This window comes from Cinclus cinclus, chromosome 6 (assembly GCF_963662255.1).
Source record: "Cinclus cinclus chromosome 6, bCinCin1.1, whole genome shotgun sequence".
In the NCBI taxonomy this organism is placed as follows: Eukaryota; Metazoa; Chordata; class Aves; order Passeriformes; family Cinclidae; genus Cinclus; species Cinclus cinclus.
In genome coordinates, this window is record NC_085051.1 from 46039772 (window position 1) to 46052306 (window position 12535).

At 36.6% G+C, this 12535-nt stretch overlaps 1 protein-coding gene across 4 annotated transcripts in view; it reads right to left on the reverse strand.

Annotated features, from left to right (window-relative positions):
- Positions 1 to 12535, reverse strand: part of NRDE2 (NRDE-2, necessary for RNA interference, domain containing) — a 29044-nt gene that overhangs the window by 5171 nt on the left and 11338 nt on the right. For 3 of the 4 annotated variants that reach the window (XM_062495458.1, XM_062495456.1, XM_062495457.1), the window contains exons 6-11: positions 12027 to 12429; positions 8334 to 8467; positions 6234 to 6351; positions 4085 to 4260; positions 3013 to 3399; positions 1731 to 2659 (exon numbers count right to left, since the gene is read on the reverse strand). In XM_062495458.1, coding sequence (XP_062351442.1) covers positions 1731 to 2659; positions 3013 to 3399; positions 4085 to 4260; positions 6234 to 6351; positions 8334 to 8467; positions 12027 to 12429 — 2147 coding nt within the window. The remainder of the gene's footprint in view (positions 1 to 1730; positions 2660 to 3012; positions 3400 to 4084; positions 4261 to 6233; positions 6352 to 8333; positions 8468 to 12026; positions 12430 to 12535) is intronic. The other variant, XM_062495459.1, reaches the window with a different exon arrangement.

Below are 12535 nucleotides of genomic sequence, written 5' to 3' on the forward strand. Positions count from 1 at the left end.
ACACTGGATTTCAACCACAATTACAACAGTAATTTTTACCCAGAGATTCAGATCCCCTAAGTTCCAGGCAGAACACAAAAGCAGGTATGAGTTTTCACCAAAGCACTGATTTCCTTCAACAGCTCACACAGACTGACTTACTTTTGATGCTTGAGCTTGCAGAAACAGACTGGAGCACTGATGGCAACATCATTTGTGTGTGCATGTTCTCTTAGCCTGCCAGCTTGTTCCACTCACCATTAACACTTGGCTCCTGACCTCTTTTTTTCATGTGGCTTTAAAGTAATTTTCCCTCTCATCTTAACCTTTGCCATGAGGGAAAATTATGTAACCTACTCTGCATGGAGTACATTTGAAGCCTTGTACCTAATAGTGACCTAAAAATGCTCCTGTTTTACCTTTTGTGTTCATTTTTTTCATCTGAATTCCATGAACTTAAGCAGAAATACAAACCAGAATATGAAATAGCCAGACATAGCACAGATATTTTCTTATTTTGTCACAACATCATAAAACATTATTTTTATGCATGACTGAGAAGCCACTTATCTTCCCTGTTGCAGTAGTTCAGCTCTGCTCTTGCAACACCCAACTTGTCCCTTATAAATATAATCTATAGGAAAGGTTTTGCTAGCAGTGAACAATCTGGAAAGGAACTCAATGTCACAGAGAAAATAATTCTGAAATTTTCAGTTCCAAGTAACAATAATGAAAACCTATCATAGTGTTAATCTGAAATTAACAGTACATCAAACTAAATCCTCCTTTACATTTGGTGGCCACAGAATTCTTATAACAATTTAGAATGTTATAAGAATACACAGACACAGACTAACAGCTCAGGAATGTCACTATCATGTCTGAACGCCTGTTGCCAGCCTGCAGCAATTAAAGAAGTGGATGCACCACCATTTCAAAGTATACTGGTAATTACATAATTTCACAAAGTGTGAATATTGTGAGCTCACAGCTCTGTAAAACTTCCAGGTAACTGTTTTCTAGAAATCTGTTGCCATGTGCAAACACAAACAACCAAGCTGTCAATGCCACTGGAGATATGTAGGTAGCAGTGGAGAGGTAGCTCCAAACAGTAAGACAACAGTTAAGAGACTAAGCTCCCAGAATGAACACATACCTTGCTCCCCTTTCTCCTACCCTTTCCTCCTTTCTCAGGAGCAAAAATCTGAGCCCAGACCACTGTGAATTCATGGAATTTCCAGCCTCTTCTACCTAGTAACAGACCCATATAAAAACTAAGCTCTCAAGGACTCACTATGGAAACATCTGCCACAACTATATTCTGTGATTCAGGAGTAAAGTAGGGCAGCCAGCTCAGGCAGAAACTGCAGCATTGCTCTGTATTATGCTCTCTATTGCTGTAGTGCTAAAATGCAGCAGTTTCTAAGCTCACAGCATCTATCTTGGCCATCTAAGCAGGCTTAGTTATTTAAAAATTCTTTAAAGCAATGTGTATCATCCTGATGCTAATAGCAAGTAATCAAACAAATTCAAACACAATCTGGCTCAGTAGAAAGGACATAAGGCTATTACCCAGGGCTTTTATTCTGTTCAAGATTCTACCACTGACTCCCTGTTTAGCCTTGAACAAAAAACCTCCAGCTACAGCTTCTTCATCTGCAAAGTGAGAACTGTGATAGCATTTTCTCTCCTCTATCAAGTGACTAGACAGATTCAAAAAAGTGCAATTGTAAGGAGCTGCAAGGTGTTACCTCTGGACCTTCTCTGTGAGTTTTTTTCTCATCTGCTCTGCTTGGATTGCAAACAGCCATGGCTCTAAAGAGTTAGAAGACCTTGTGACACTATCAAAAAATCTTCGTGCTTTGCTGGCACTGTGAGACTTCCTTTGGATGTGGATGTATGACCTCCAAAGAGATTGGTTGCTAGGATACCGTTTCAGAGCCTCCGTTAGTGCCTCTCGAAGGGGATTCAAAGGATAAACACTAATTTTCATGTGGAATCTCAGTAAATTTGTATGCAGCACTGTGACAGCTTCAAGAGCAGTGGGAAAATTTAGAATGCCAGAATTCTCTCCAGTATTTTCACAGTTCTGTGAACCAGAAGCTTCAAGTTTTTCTGAAGCCTGTGTATATATTAATACTGCAGCATCAATCCCAACAGTCAAATACTGGAACAGTGCATAACAACCAACCAGGTTAACCAGCTGATCAGTAGCATTGACCTGATCCTGATCAGAAACTGGTGTTCTGCTTAAACAATCTTGCAGTGCATGCTCATATGTTTTACGAGCCTTCAAGACATTCACAGGTAACACTTGTCCACTATAGGGCACATATGGTCCATTTTCAGTCAATTTGGTCAATATATGAACAGCACGTGACATAACAGCTCCTTCTATACTTTCTAGCACTTCCACTTCCAGCTGAGCATAAAGCAGGCTGAGGCTGCAGAGCTGGGCACTCCTCAATCCTCCTGTCCCTGCTGTGCAAAGAGCTGTGTCAAACACCTTTCTGGAATCATCTGTGTTACCAAGCAGCCATTCTAGGTAGGCATAGAGTTTCCAGAGAGAAAGGTTGTTTCGGTTGTCAGGTGCTTTAAGGAAATTCTTGGCCAACTTTTTACTCTTCCTCCCTTGTGCTTTTAGCTTCTTTTTCTTTTTTGCTTGGAGACACTGAATTACCTGCAGGGGAAAATAAAGAGAGCATATTTTGAGAGGGATGTTAAAAGAATGGAGAAGAAAACTCTCACATAAAATTTTAAAATTATAAAATTATATATTATCATATAATAACATTTATGCAAAACTTCAAAAAATATTTTGCTACAGGCATGCCACTCTTTAACATGTACTGCGGAAAAGGGATTTTCGGTTTTCTTTTTTTTCCCCTTGTCCAGTCTGAACTGGCATTTCCTGATTTGAATACCTAGCCCTGCAGGACAACTTTCATCAAGATTTTTTAAAATTCAACATAAACATTAATACAAAAGAAAGCCGCACATCACAAAATTGATTATATGCAGACTCCTCATTACCTTAGATATTTCATACTGTAGCCAACAAATGGCCAGGTTAGATTTTTCCTTTCCTGTAAGTATCTGGGACAGAACATGGAAGACATTTTGTACGAACTCCTCTCCTTCTTTATAGTGGCCTATCTGATGTCTACTTCGTGACATTGCATCCATATGACCAATACTGCTGAATCCAGAAAGTGGAAAATCAACAGAAGTCAGTGGTTTATCATCATAAAGCACACTGTCAAAGATGTTATTTTCATCCATGGCAATATAGAGACTGGAAGGAAAGAGTTTACTTGTGCATGGAACTCCCAGGAATTGCAAAAAAGAGTACAATAGTTGATGTTGAAGCTTTGGATTAGAAAGACGGATTAAAGACGGTCCAAGATCATCAAATAACACCTAAAAAAATCCAAATTAAAACAAATTCCATTAATTTATGCAATCAAATAAAAGCAGCAGATCTGCCATTTATATAATTAAAGAATCTTTTCAAATTAATAGGATATAGAATTGCCATTAAATGGTATCAAAATGTCAATAAAATTAAAAATTGACAAGTTAAACAAGCAATCTGTTTTTCTAGTCAGACTGTAAATTTGCTATCAAGAGATTTCTTTGCCTGTGAACAATGAAGACCTCCATAGAAAATGTACGAAATGAAGGTCTGGAAGGTTTTATTCACAGGCCTTTTAACACATTCTAATTTGAAAATTAATGTCTGATTTGACCTATTTCCCAAAGATTCAAAATTGTCCAACTATCTGAATTGAAGGCAATGTTTATTTAATGCACATCTCTTCTTAAACATGTATTTCTGTGAGATTTCTCCACACAGATGACAGGAATCACTGAATAGCAAAGACAGACTATTTACCTGCAGACTTTCCAAAGTTTACCATGAGCTTCCCATGGTTTTCAGAAGTCTCAGCACAAAACCTCTGGCAAATTTTGAATTTCAAAGAAAAAAAATCTTCTTTCCCAACAAAGAAAAGTATTACTCTTGTATAATATCCACAAATATGGCAATGAATTCAAATTAAAGGATAACTAGTCTTATTGCCCCTTGTTCTATTATATCAGTCACCTGTCTTTCTGGATCTTCACAATCTTCTTCAGTTTCCTTTTTGGTTTTGTCTGGCCTCCAAGGTAACCAGTGCCTTGCCTCACGGGAATATTCAATATCCAACCAAATATGCCACTTGGGAAGAGTTTTATCCTTTATTTCTTGGTCCTCATCTATCTCTTCATCATCCTCATCATCTAAAATCAAATCAATATATACACACACAAATTAAAGTTATCCCACCAAATCCAAAGGCCAGGCATGACATATACTTTAACAATGCAAATAAATATAATGTTAATAAAAAACCACACAAGACATAGCTGAGATGTCACAGTTCTGGGCTTTGACACCAACTCTGTAAGAACAGGAAGGCAAGAAGCTTCCAAACTTTTAGAATCCGTGAATCAGCATCAGCACTCAAACTTTTTCACAGAGAAGAAAAGAAAACACTGACAGGCTGTGGACCACTTTTATCAACAGCAATTTGCAAGCAACAGCCAAGAGTCAGTCATACTCTTGAGGAACTTAGATTCTTCACTTCATACCTGGGCATAAAATTTCAAGTATGCTCTATGAATAATAGTGTGCATAAAACTTTTTGAGAAAACCACTGTACATAAAAAATGGTACTTTAATATTAAACACTGCAAAACAAGTTTGGCCATGCTGCTTTATAATAACTGGTATTTTCAACATTTTAATTAATGTGCAGTTGAAGTAACCCACATAGTTACACACACACACAAAAAGGATGTGCTTAATCACATCCCACTTTCATGATAATCTTTCTGGACTATTTGATAAAACTACCCTATTTTTCCTCTGACAGCAATATATTAATTCTGTGCAGAAACTAATGAGCACCTATAGGCAAAGGGGAAACTTGTCGAGATGCTTCTTTGTTACTGCTGAGGAAAAAAATAGCCCTCCAAATGTAATGGTTGCCTGTATTATGGAAGTCAAGCCATTTCTACACTGCCTCCAAATTCTTGGTCCTGACATCTGCCATTAACTAGGTGAAACACTCCCAATCCCAGCTCTTAAATTTCAGGTAAAACAAACAGGTGATTGCAAGATTTTTACTTTCTCTATATTTTTTGTGATCAATAGTATCTCCTTTAGTTAGCTACTCTATGAAAAAAGACAGCATTTCCACAATCTAATCAAGATTTGAAGAAACCTGACAGTTTTTAATGAACACACTCAATTGCACCTGAACTTTAGGGGCTGACACTATGAGGAAAGCACTGGTATATACTGGAGCTGCCCAAGACTGGCAGCAATCCTCTTCTCTATACCGAGTCTTCTCAATTTGTGAAGAAAATGTCTAGAGCCATCAAAAAAAACTGCTGACCTCAGTTAGGGGCCATCTTAATCCAGGGACAAGGGAGGCACATAATTATCTTTCAGTTCCTTTGTTTACTAAAACCAGGCCCAAAACTTGCTTCATCAGAGTTGCTACAGGAGGACCAGCAAAAGCAAAGACTGCTCATCTTTGGTCAGACACATTCCAGCCTCCTGCTTCCTTGCAAGCTATATCTGCTTGAGAAATATGACGTGAAAGGAAGTGCTGCAGACCACAAGAAAAGGTGAGGCTAAGAAGCAGGGAGTGTTTTCTGCATCCCTCCTCATCCAGAAGCACTCCAGTCAAGTGAAGACAATTCCTTTGTTTTCTGCAGCACAAAGAGAAAGGATTTTTTTTCCTCCTATTTTAGCTATACCTTTGCTAGAGAAACTAAAATCTGATTCTAGAAATAGAATCATAAATCTAGCTATCCTTGAGGTAACTGTCATCTAATAATATAAACCCACCTCCCCTTACTAATATGGTGAAGGGGTCTTAAGTGAAGTAGCTTCCTTTCACTTTTAACTGGCATGAATCTCCAAGTGCTCACACCTCTAGTTTTTTCAATATGAAGTGGAGGATATGCCATTCTCTCCTCTAACTCTCATTGTAAGAAGGACAACAATGTTCCATAAACAATATCAAATATAGAACATTCAATACATGCTATTCCCTGTGAGGTATGATATACATTATCTTGATATCAGTAAATACTTTTTAAAACGTGTATGCAAAAACATGACAAGAATCAAATTATATAATTCTAATCAAAATGTTTAGAAGAACACAAACATACAACTACACATATTAAGGCACACATACCAGGCTTAACAACCCAGCCACCCTTTTCTTGTTGGTGCATCCATGCTTTCCAGCCTCTTGCTCCTTTTTCTCCAATTCGTGGCTCTCCGCTATCCCAAAAGGGTTCAAAGAACTCCACCTATTATTTTTTACAGGACCAACCAAAACAAAACATAAAGAAAAATAATTTTTGCTGTTGTACAAACATTTTCTCTGTCAACTTAGGTTTCCCACAGCACATATCTGGATATAATTTCTGTATCTGAAGACTTTGTTAGACACTGCTTAAGATTCAGCAGGAATAATTGAGTACTTCAGTTATGGCTGTGGCACATAAGGACTGTCATCAGCTGTTCTCATGAAAATAAAGATTGTTTTTAAAAGTAACAGGCTTTAAAGAAAGTAAAATACTTTTGTGCCTACAGTCCTTAACAGATGGGACAAGAATAAAGACCCCAAGTTCCCAAGGTATGGCTTTCAGAACCCAAAATTCCCCTCCTCCCTAACTTCTATGGGACCATGAAGAACTTGGCTAACAGAATGATAACTCCACCTATGGTCAAATCAAAATGTTACAGTTGCACATAAATACGACTGGACTAAAGACAAGAGGAAAGAGATCCATGAGAACTTTAATCTTTCAGGTTTAAGGATGGCCAAAAAGATCAGGGCACTTTCCAGTGAATCAGAAGTTCAGGGCTCTAGTCCTAGTGACTTTGTCACTGCCAGTATGTAATCGGTCATCTCTAGATTCATCAATTCCTCCTCTGCTTTGTGTATCCTAAGCTCTAATGACAATCTCTTGCCTGTTAAATGCTTCTGCTGTGTACCAACCCTTGGCTTGGACATTGAGATGTGACTGTTAATACAAATATTAACAATAAAATTTACTCCATGGAAAAACCAAGCATCAACACATGAGAAAATTCCAGGCTTACAGCAAAGTGTAAAATATAATTCTGCTCCTCGTTGATTTATTCTTTGCTGCAAGTGAGAAAGAGAACTGTGAAAACAGTACAGAAACAAGTAATTCCAGACTGAGTCATAACACTTCGGTAAGACAGCAGAATGTGAGATCAGCTGTAAATCTGCCATTTTCCTATTTTCAAGAACTGCACTTTCCAACCTAAACATGGTCCTTTTAAATCAAGGCTCCTTTTCATCCTGCTCCAAGATTTTTTAAATACTACAGATATTCATGCGGTTTTTCAAATGACTGGAACTGTAACTACATGTATCTGTGCAACTACACCAAATCCTCCTTGACAGCTGTAAGTGAATTCTAAATTTCAGCTCTTTAAGAAGATACCATTATTTTTTAACCTGTAAGATTGCTCCATTTGTGGGTAACAGTAATAATCGAGAAAGCAAGAACTGGAGTCTGAGTTTCTGGGGAAGACAGTGAGGTAACTGAAGCAAATTCAATTTTTATTCTCTCTAGTAGCCCAGCTGCCTAACTGGGGGCATCTCTACCACTCATTACAAAGGAAACAGTTCCTAACAGTTCAGTGGGATGATGCTACTGGCATCTAAATATTAACTTCCTTATTATTAGTGGGGTGCATGTGCAACATTCTCCTGAACAAATTAAGAGAAAAAGTGTTTTAGTACTTCAACATTTAGCATTATAAGTTGAACAGAATCTTATGGGCCAAATTAAAAGGCAGTTGAGAACATGAAAATGTTCCTAATGCAGCCATAAAATTAATAGAAATAGGTAACAGAGAAACTTCTGCAAAAACTGTCTGAATGGAAAGATTTTATGTCCTATCCATCACCAGTAACTAAACAACAGCATTTTGGGGGAAAATAAGTAGGGCAACTGCTAACTAGACACAGACATCAATCAGCTAGCTCCATCTTTTTCATTTTTAATCATTAAAAAGAAAATAAACGACTGGTTATCACACTTTTATTATATATAACAAAAGTAGCTGTTTGGCCTGTAGTTCCAGAGGACCCACAAGCATTTTTAAAATGCAAGCATCACCTTGAAGAACCTCTAAGTAATCTGTTATCCAAAGTATTTCTCTATGTCCTGAAAAAATAATCAGCATTTTTCTGGTACAGCATTTTCTGTAATACATAAAGACACACACCCATTTAAATGGAAATTGCTACCTGTCCCCTTGTTGGCAGATCTTTTACACTGTCAGGTTTAAAGAAGGTGAAGTCAATCAGAGCCTGAAACAAGGACACTGCTTTCTCAGAATGCCCAGCCTGTCTCAGAAAGTGGCACTGCTGAATAAATATAGCTGTAAAGAAAAGAAGAAAAAATTTTAATATTCAAAATTTTGTTGCAAAGAATTTTATTACAGCCCACAAACATTAAAAATATATGACATGCTGTAGAAAATAATTGTTTTGGAACAGTATCTAAATTCAAAACATGGAGAGTAACTAGCATAAATGCATGTCAAAACAGTCACAGTTTAAGTAACTTTATGACTGCTCACTTTAAATGTGCCAAAGAAATCACCTTTTGTTCATGCCATACACTATCCTTACTGATGGAAAGTTAGACACAATGGCCTGAAATTCACTGTATCCAACACCTGTAAGTGTGTCATAACCCTCTTTGAAGATGCTGGGCATTATCACACTGCACACAGGAGGTGATAACAAGAAAAACCCTTTTTGTCTCAGTTTTGCATGAGATATTTACATCTATATGTTGGCAATATACCATTTTCATTCCAATTGTCATTCCCTTTTTCTTTATGCAAGACCTGAGTTAAGAGAAGTCTAGTCTTCTGGTCAAAATATTACTGCCTAAAATTAGGGAAAAGCCCTGTCCCTCACTCTTCAAGAAATTATTTGTCTAACCACTGCCATATCCCTACTGCACACAGAGTCTCAGTCTCAGCTTAAAAAGGTAAGAAAAGTCCCAGTGTTTCTCTTCCTATTTTGACATAAGAGTCTTCAACAAAAGAGTTGGAGAAGTAACAGGTATTATAAACACCTCCATTGTGAGGCAGCTCAAGGACATTTCAGTGACACTCAATCACTCCAAATTACACTCCAGTCACAATAGAAGCCGTTCAAATTGCTTTAAATCATAATCGACTTGCAAAAAACCCCAAGCCATAAAGACTTAAACAAATCACTGACAGCTTGGAAAACAGTAAAAGTTCTTTAAATACTACTGTTCTTTCACTAAACACACTGGCTTTGGAGGGTTTTAAACAATGCAAATATTTGGGTGTCTAGACAGACACATGTAACAACATAGGTTAGCAGAAACTGCTCTTAATCATCATCTTGTATTTAACACATGGGAAATTACTTACTCCTTTTATCTGAATTTAGACAAAGATCACAGGTAGACACATAAAAACTTGAATTCAGCTAGTATATACAAACTAGGCTTCAATCCTTTTTATTTTTTTTGCAAAGTCAATAATTATTCCTTCTAACAAAGACTCTGAGATTTCTGAAGATCTTTAAACAACTAAAACAGTTATTAAATTATAATACAGTCTTCCCAAGTATTTTAACTAATTTAGGCACTGTGTCAAACTGACACTGAAAAAAATGTGCTTTCCAACTCTCCCAGCTTTAGAGATGAACTCTGATTAAAATACTCTGAATGTAGAAAATGCCTCATCAGGATTTGCTGCCAAATTGGTGCCAAAAATAAACTACAGTGTAAAATTTTTTGGATTAAAAAAAAAAAAAAGGTATTCAAAGAAATGGAAAGATCAGCATTTTCTTCATGGCAAAAGCTGAGATCAGCATGAATACATACTTAATTCAATCCATGATGCTAAGACACTTCTGCAGCTGAACTGACCTAGAAGATGAGGATGTTTCTCCCCAACCAGTAGGTATAATTTGAAACACAGGACTCCCTTCACACAGCAAAAATTAAGAATACTTTATATTCTTCTGCTTTATATTAACAGCTCCTAATAAATTTAAGATATTATAAATTCTTATTTCAAAATTTACATAAAGGCTGATCTACCATTTTAAATTCAGCTTTATTTTTTAACAATGTTTAAATACTTTAAAAAAACACCACCTATTTCCAAGCAGATAATAGTGCATACTGAACTGAACACTAGATGGCACAGTCCCCCACAATGTAAAATTAGAGCGCTTACACTTTGTCCTTAGCAAAGGTCAAAGGTTGAAGATATAAGCCTAATGTACATCTACAGTGCTACTCACCTCATAATTAGTTTGTGAAATACTCTCTATATTTATCTTAATGAACAATTTGGTAACCTTCCTAATAAGTACACTGTCAATTAAAACTCATCCCAATAATTACGTAGTTGACTTACTAATAAAGAAATCTCAGATCAAGAAGCCTCCCAGTGGAAATTTCTCTAATCCCATCATTTGAATTCTAAAGAGGAAAAAAATACTTGAGAGTGTTCATAAAAAAATCACTATAGGCTTAAGACAGAACAACAAGAAGTTACTTGTGTTTCTGTTCCATTCAATAAATTTGAGTTCACTTTAATTTGAAGCTATCTATGGATATTGCCAGCAAAAAACTATTTAGAAAAAGATCAATCTCATATTAGTTAACTTGTTAAAGGAACTCTATTAAAAAAAAAATTCATAGCAGTTGATAAACTGTTTCATGAGTTTGTATTTCATGAGTCACATATGTTCAAATACGTGCAGGAAAACAAAATGAAAGAAAAATCTTCTTGTTTCCAAAAATAGATTCAGATTAAAACCTTTGTCCTGAGAATCATTCACTGTGGTTAGTGTACGAAGTGACTGAAATATTGGAAATCAGAGACAGCAGAAACAATTGGAAGCAATCTGGCTGTACAATATCCACTGGTCAGTTGAGCATTTTTCTTTGCAGCACTTTTTCCAGTGGTTGATCCAAGATGAATTAGCAAAAGACAGTATGAGACCTGAACACCTGAAACTAATTTGGTAACCCAGCATCTCAATCTGTAAGTCCAGACTGGATATTGCATACTGTCATTGCTCCAACAGGAATTACAGGACTGAAAAAAGAAAGAGGTTTCTTAGACTATGATGCACATGAAAAAACTTGATTCCTCCATTTAGATTGAAAATAAATGTTAAAACTAAAAAAAAAAAAGTAAAAAATATTCACGGTGACACTGATATTTCCCCCACCTCAATGTATTCACAGATTAATAATCACAATGACATGCCAAGGCAGTGAAGTAAAGTTGAAAGGGATAGGTTAAGTCATTTAGCCCCAAATAAATTTAAAAACCATGCCAGAACTAAGCATGAACTCGTTTCTTTCCTGAATCCATTCCAGCATTCTAACTATTTGACTTATTTTCCTTCCAGGGATAATTATATAATAATTAGAAAGTGGTAGATGTATCCACAGAAGAAATACAAAAGGCATGATCACATGATATTACAGCTTAGCATTTGCCATCTACAGACTGGGATTCTCAACAAAATTTCACATCAGACTTGTAATGTTCCTTCTATTTTCTGAATTAAAGTAATCAGTTGTAAAACTTCAGAACAAGAGATAATTACTTTTTTCACAAGTCTCCCTTTTGTAAAAGCACATCTCCTGACTGTTGGCTGTGATTCTCCAGTCTTGACATTGTATTATAAACCACTCAGCACATTAGACTTTAATAGATGTTGTATCATAAACTCTCCTGGGGAAGAGAAGGATCTGCTATATCCATATTTGGTTGGAATATCTGCTTTAATTCTCAGCTAAGAAACCAGGATGCCAGGCATTTTGAAGAGAAGAAAAGCTTCAGGCAATACATAGGAAAATCTGTTCTTAATGCAATTAGCTCCCATGAAGACCAATCTAACCATAATGTGCAGAAAGAACCTTACCCAGCATAGCTTCTTCTGTGCCAGGCAGCAGAGGATGGGATACCATGCTGCCATCCTGTACAGCTGCCAGTGTTGTCAAACATTTTCCATAGAGACTGTTGATCTTTGAGACGGAAAAAGTAGTGAACTGACTTTGACAGAACAGAAGGTATTTCTTCCACATCTCTGGATTATTGGGATGTAAAAAAATTAGCTTCTGCCATTCCTTGATCAAAGCTGGTGGTTCCCAGAATTCTGTGCAAAGCTTCAGCCTGGCAAGTTTTAGATCAACATTACTTGGATTGCTTTCAATTGCCCTCTCTAAAATGGCCAGTTTCTTTTCCAAGATTAACTTGAGTGATTTTCTCCTTGATTCCTGCTCTCCCGTACTGGCATAAGGGCCAGGTCCTCTCATTAACTCATCCTAAAACAAAAAGAAACATCATTACAACCTTAGGAAGAACGATCACTAGAATCACAAGAATGCTGGTATTTGTGAAAATGAGTTAACAGCTTCACCAACAAAAGAT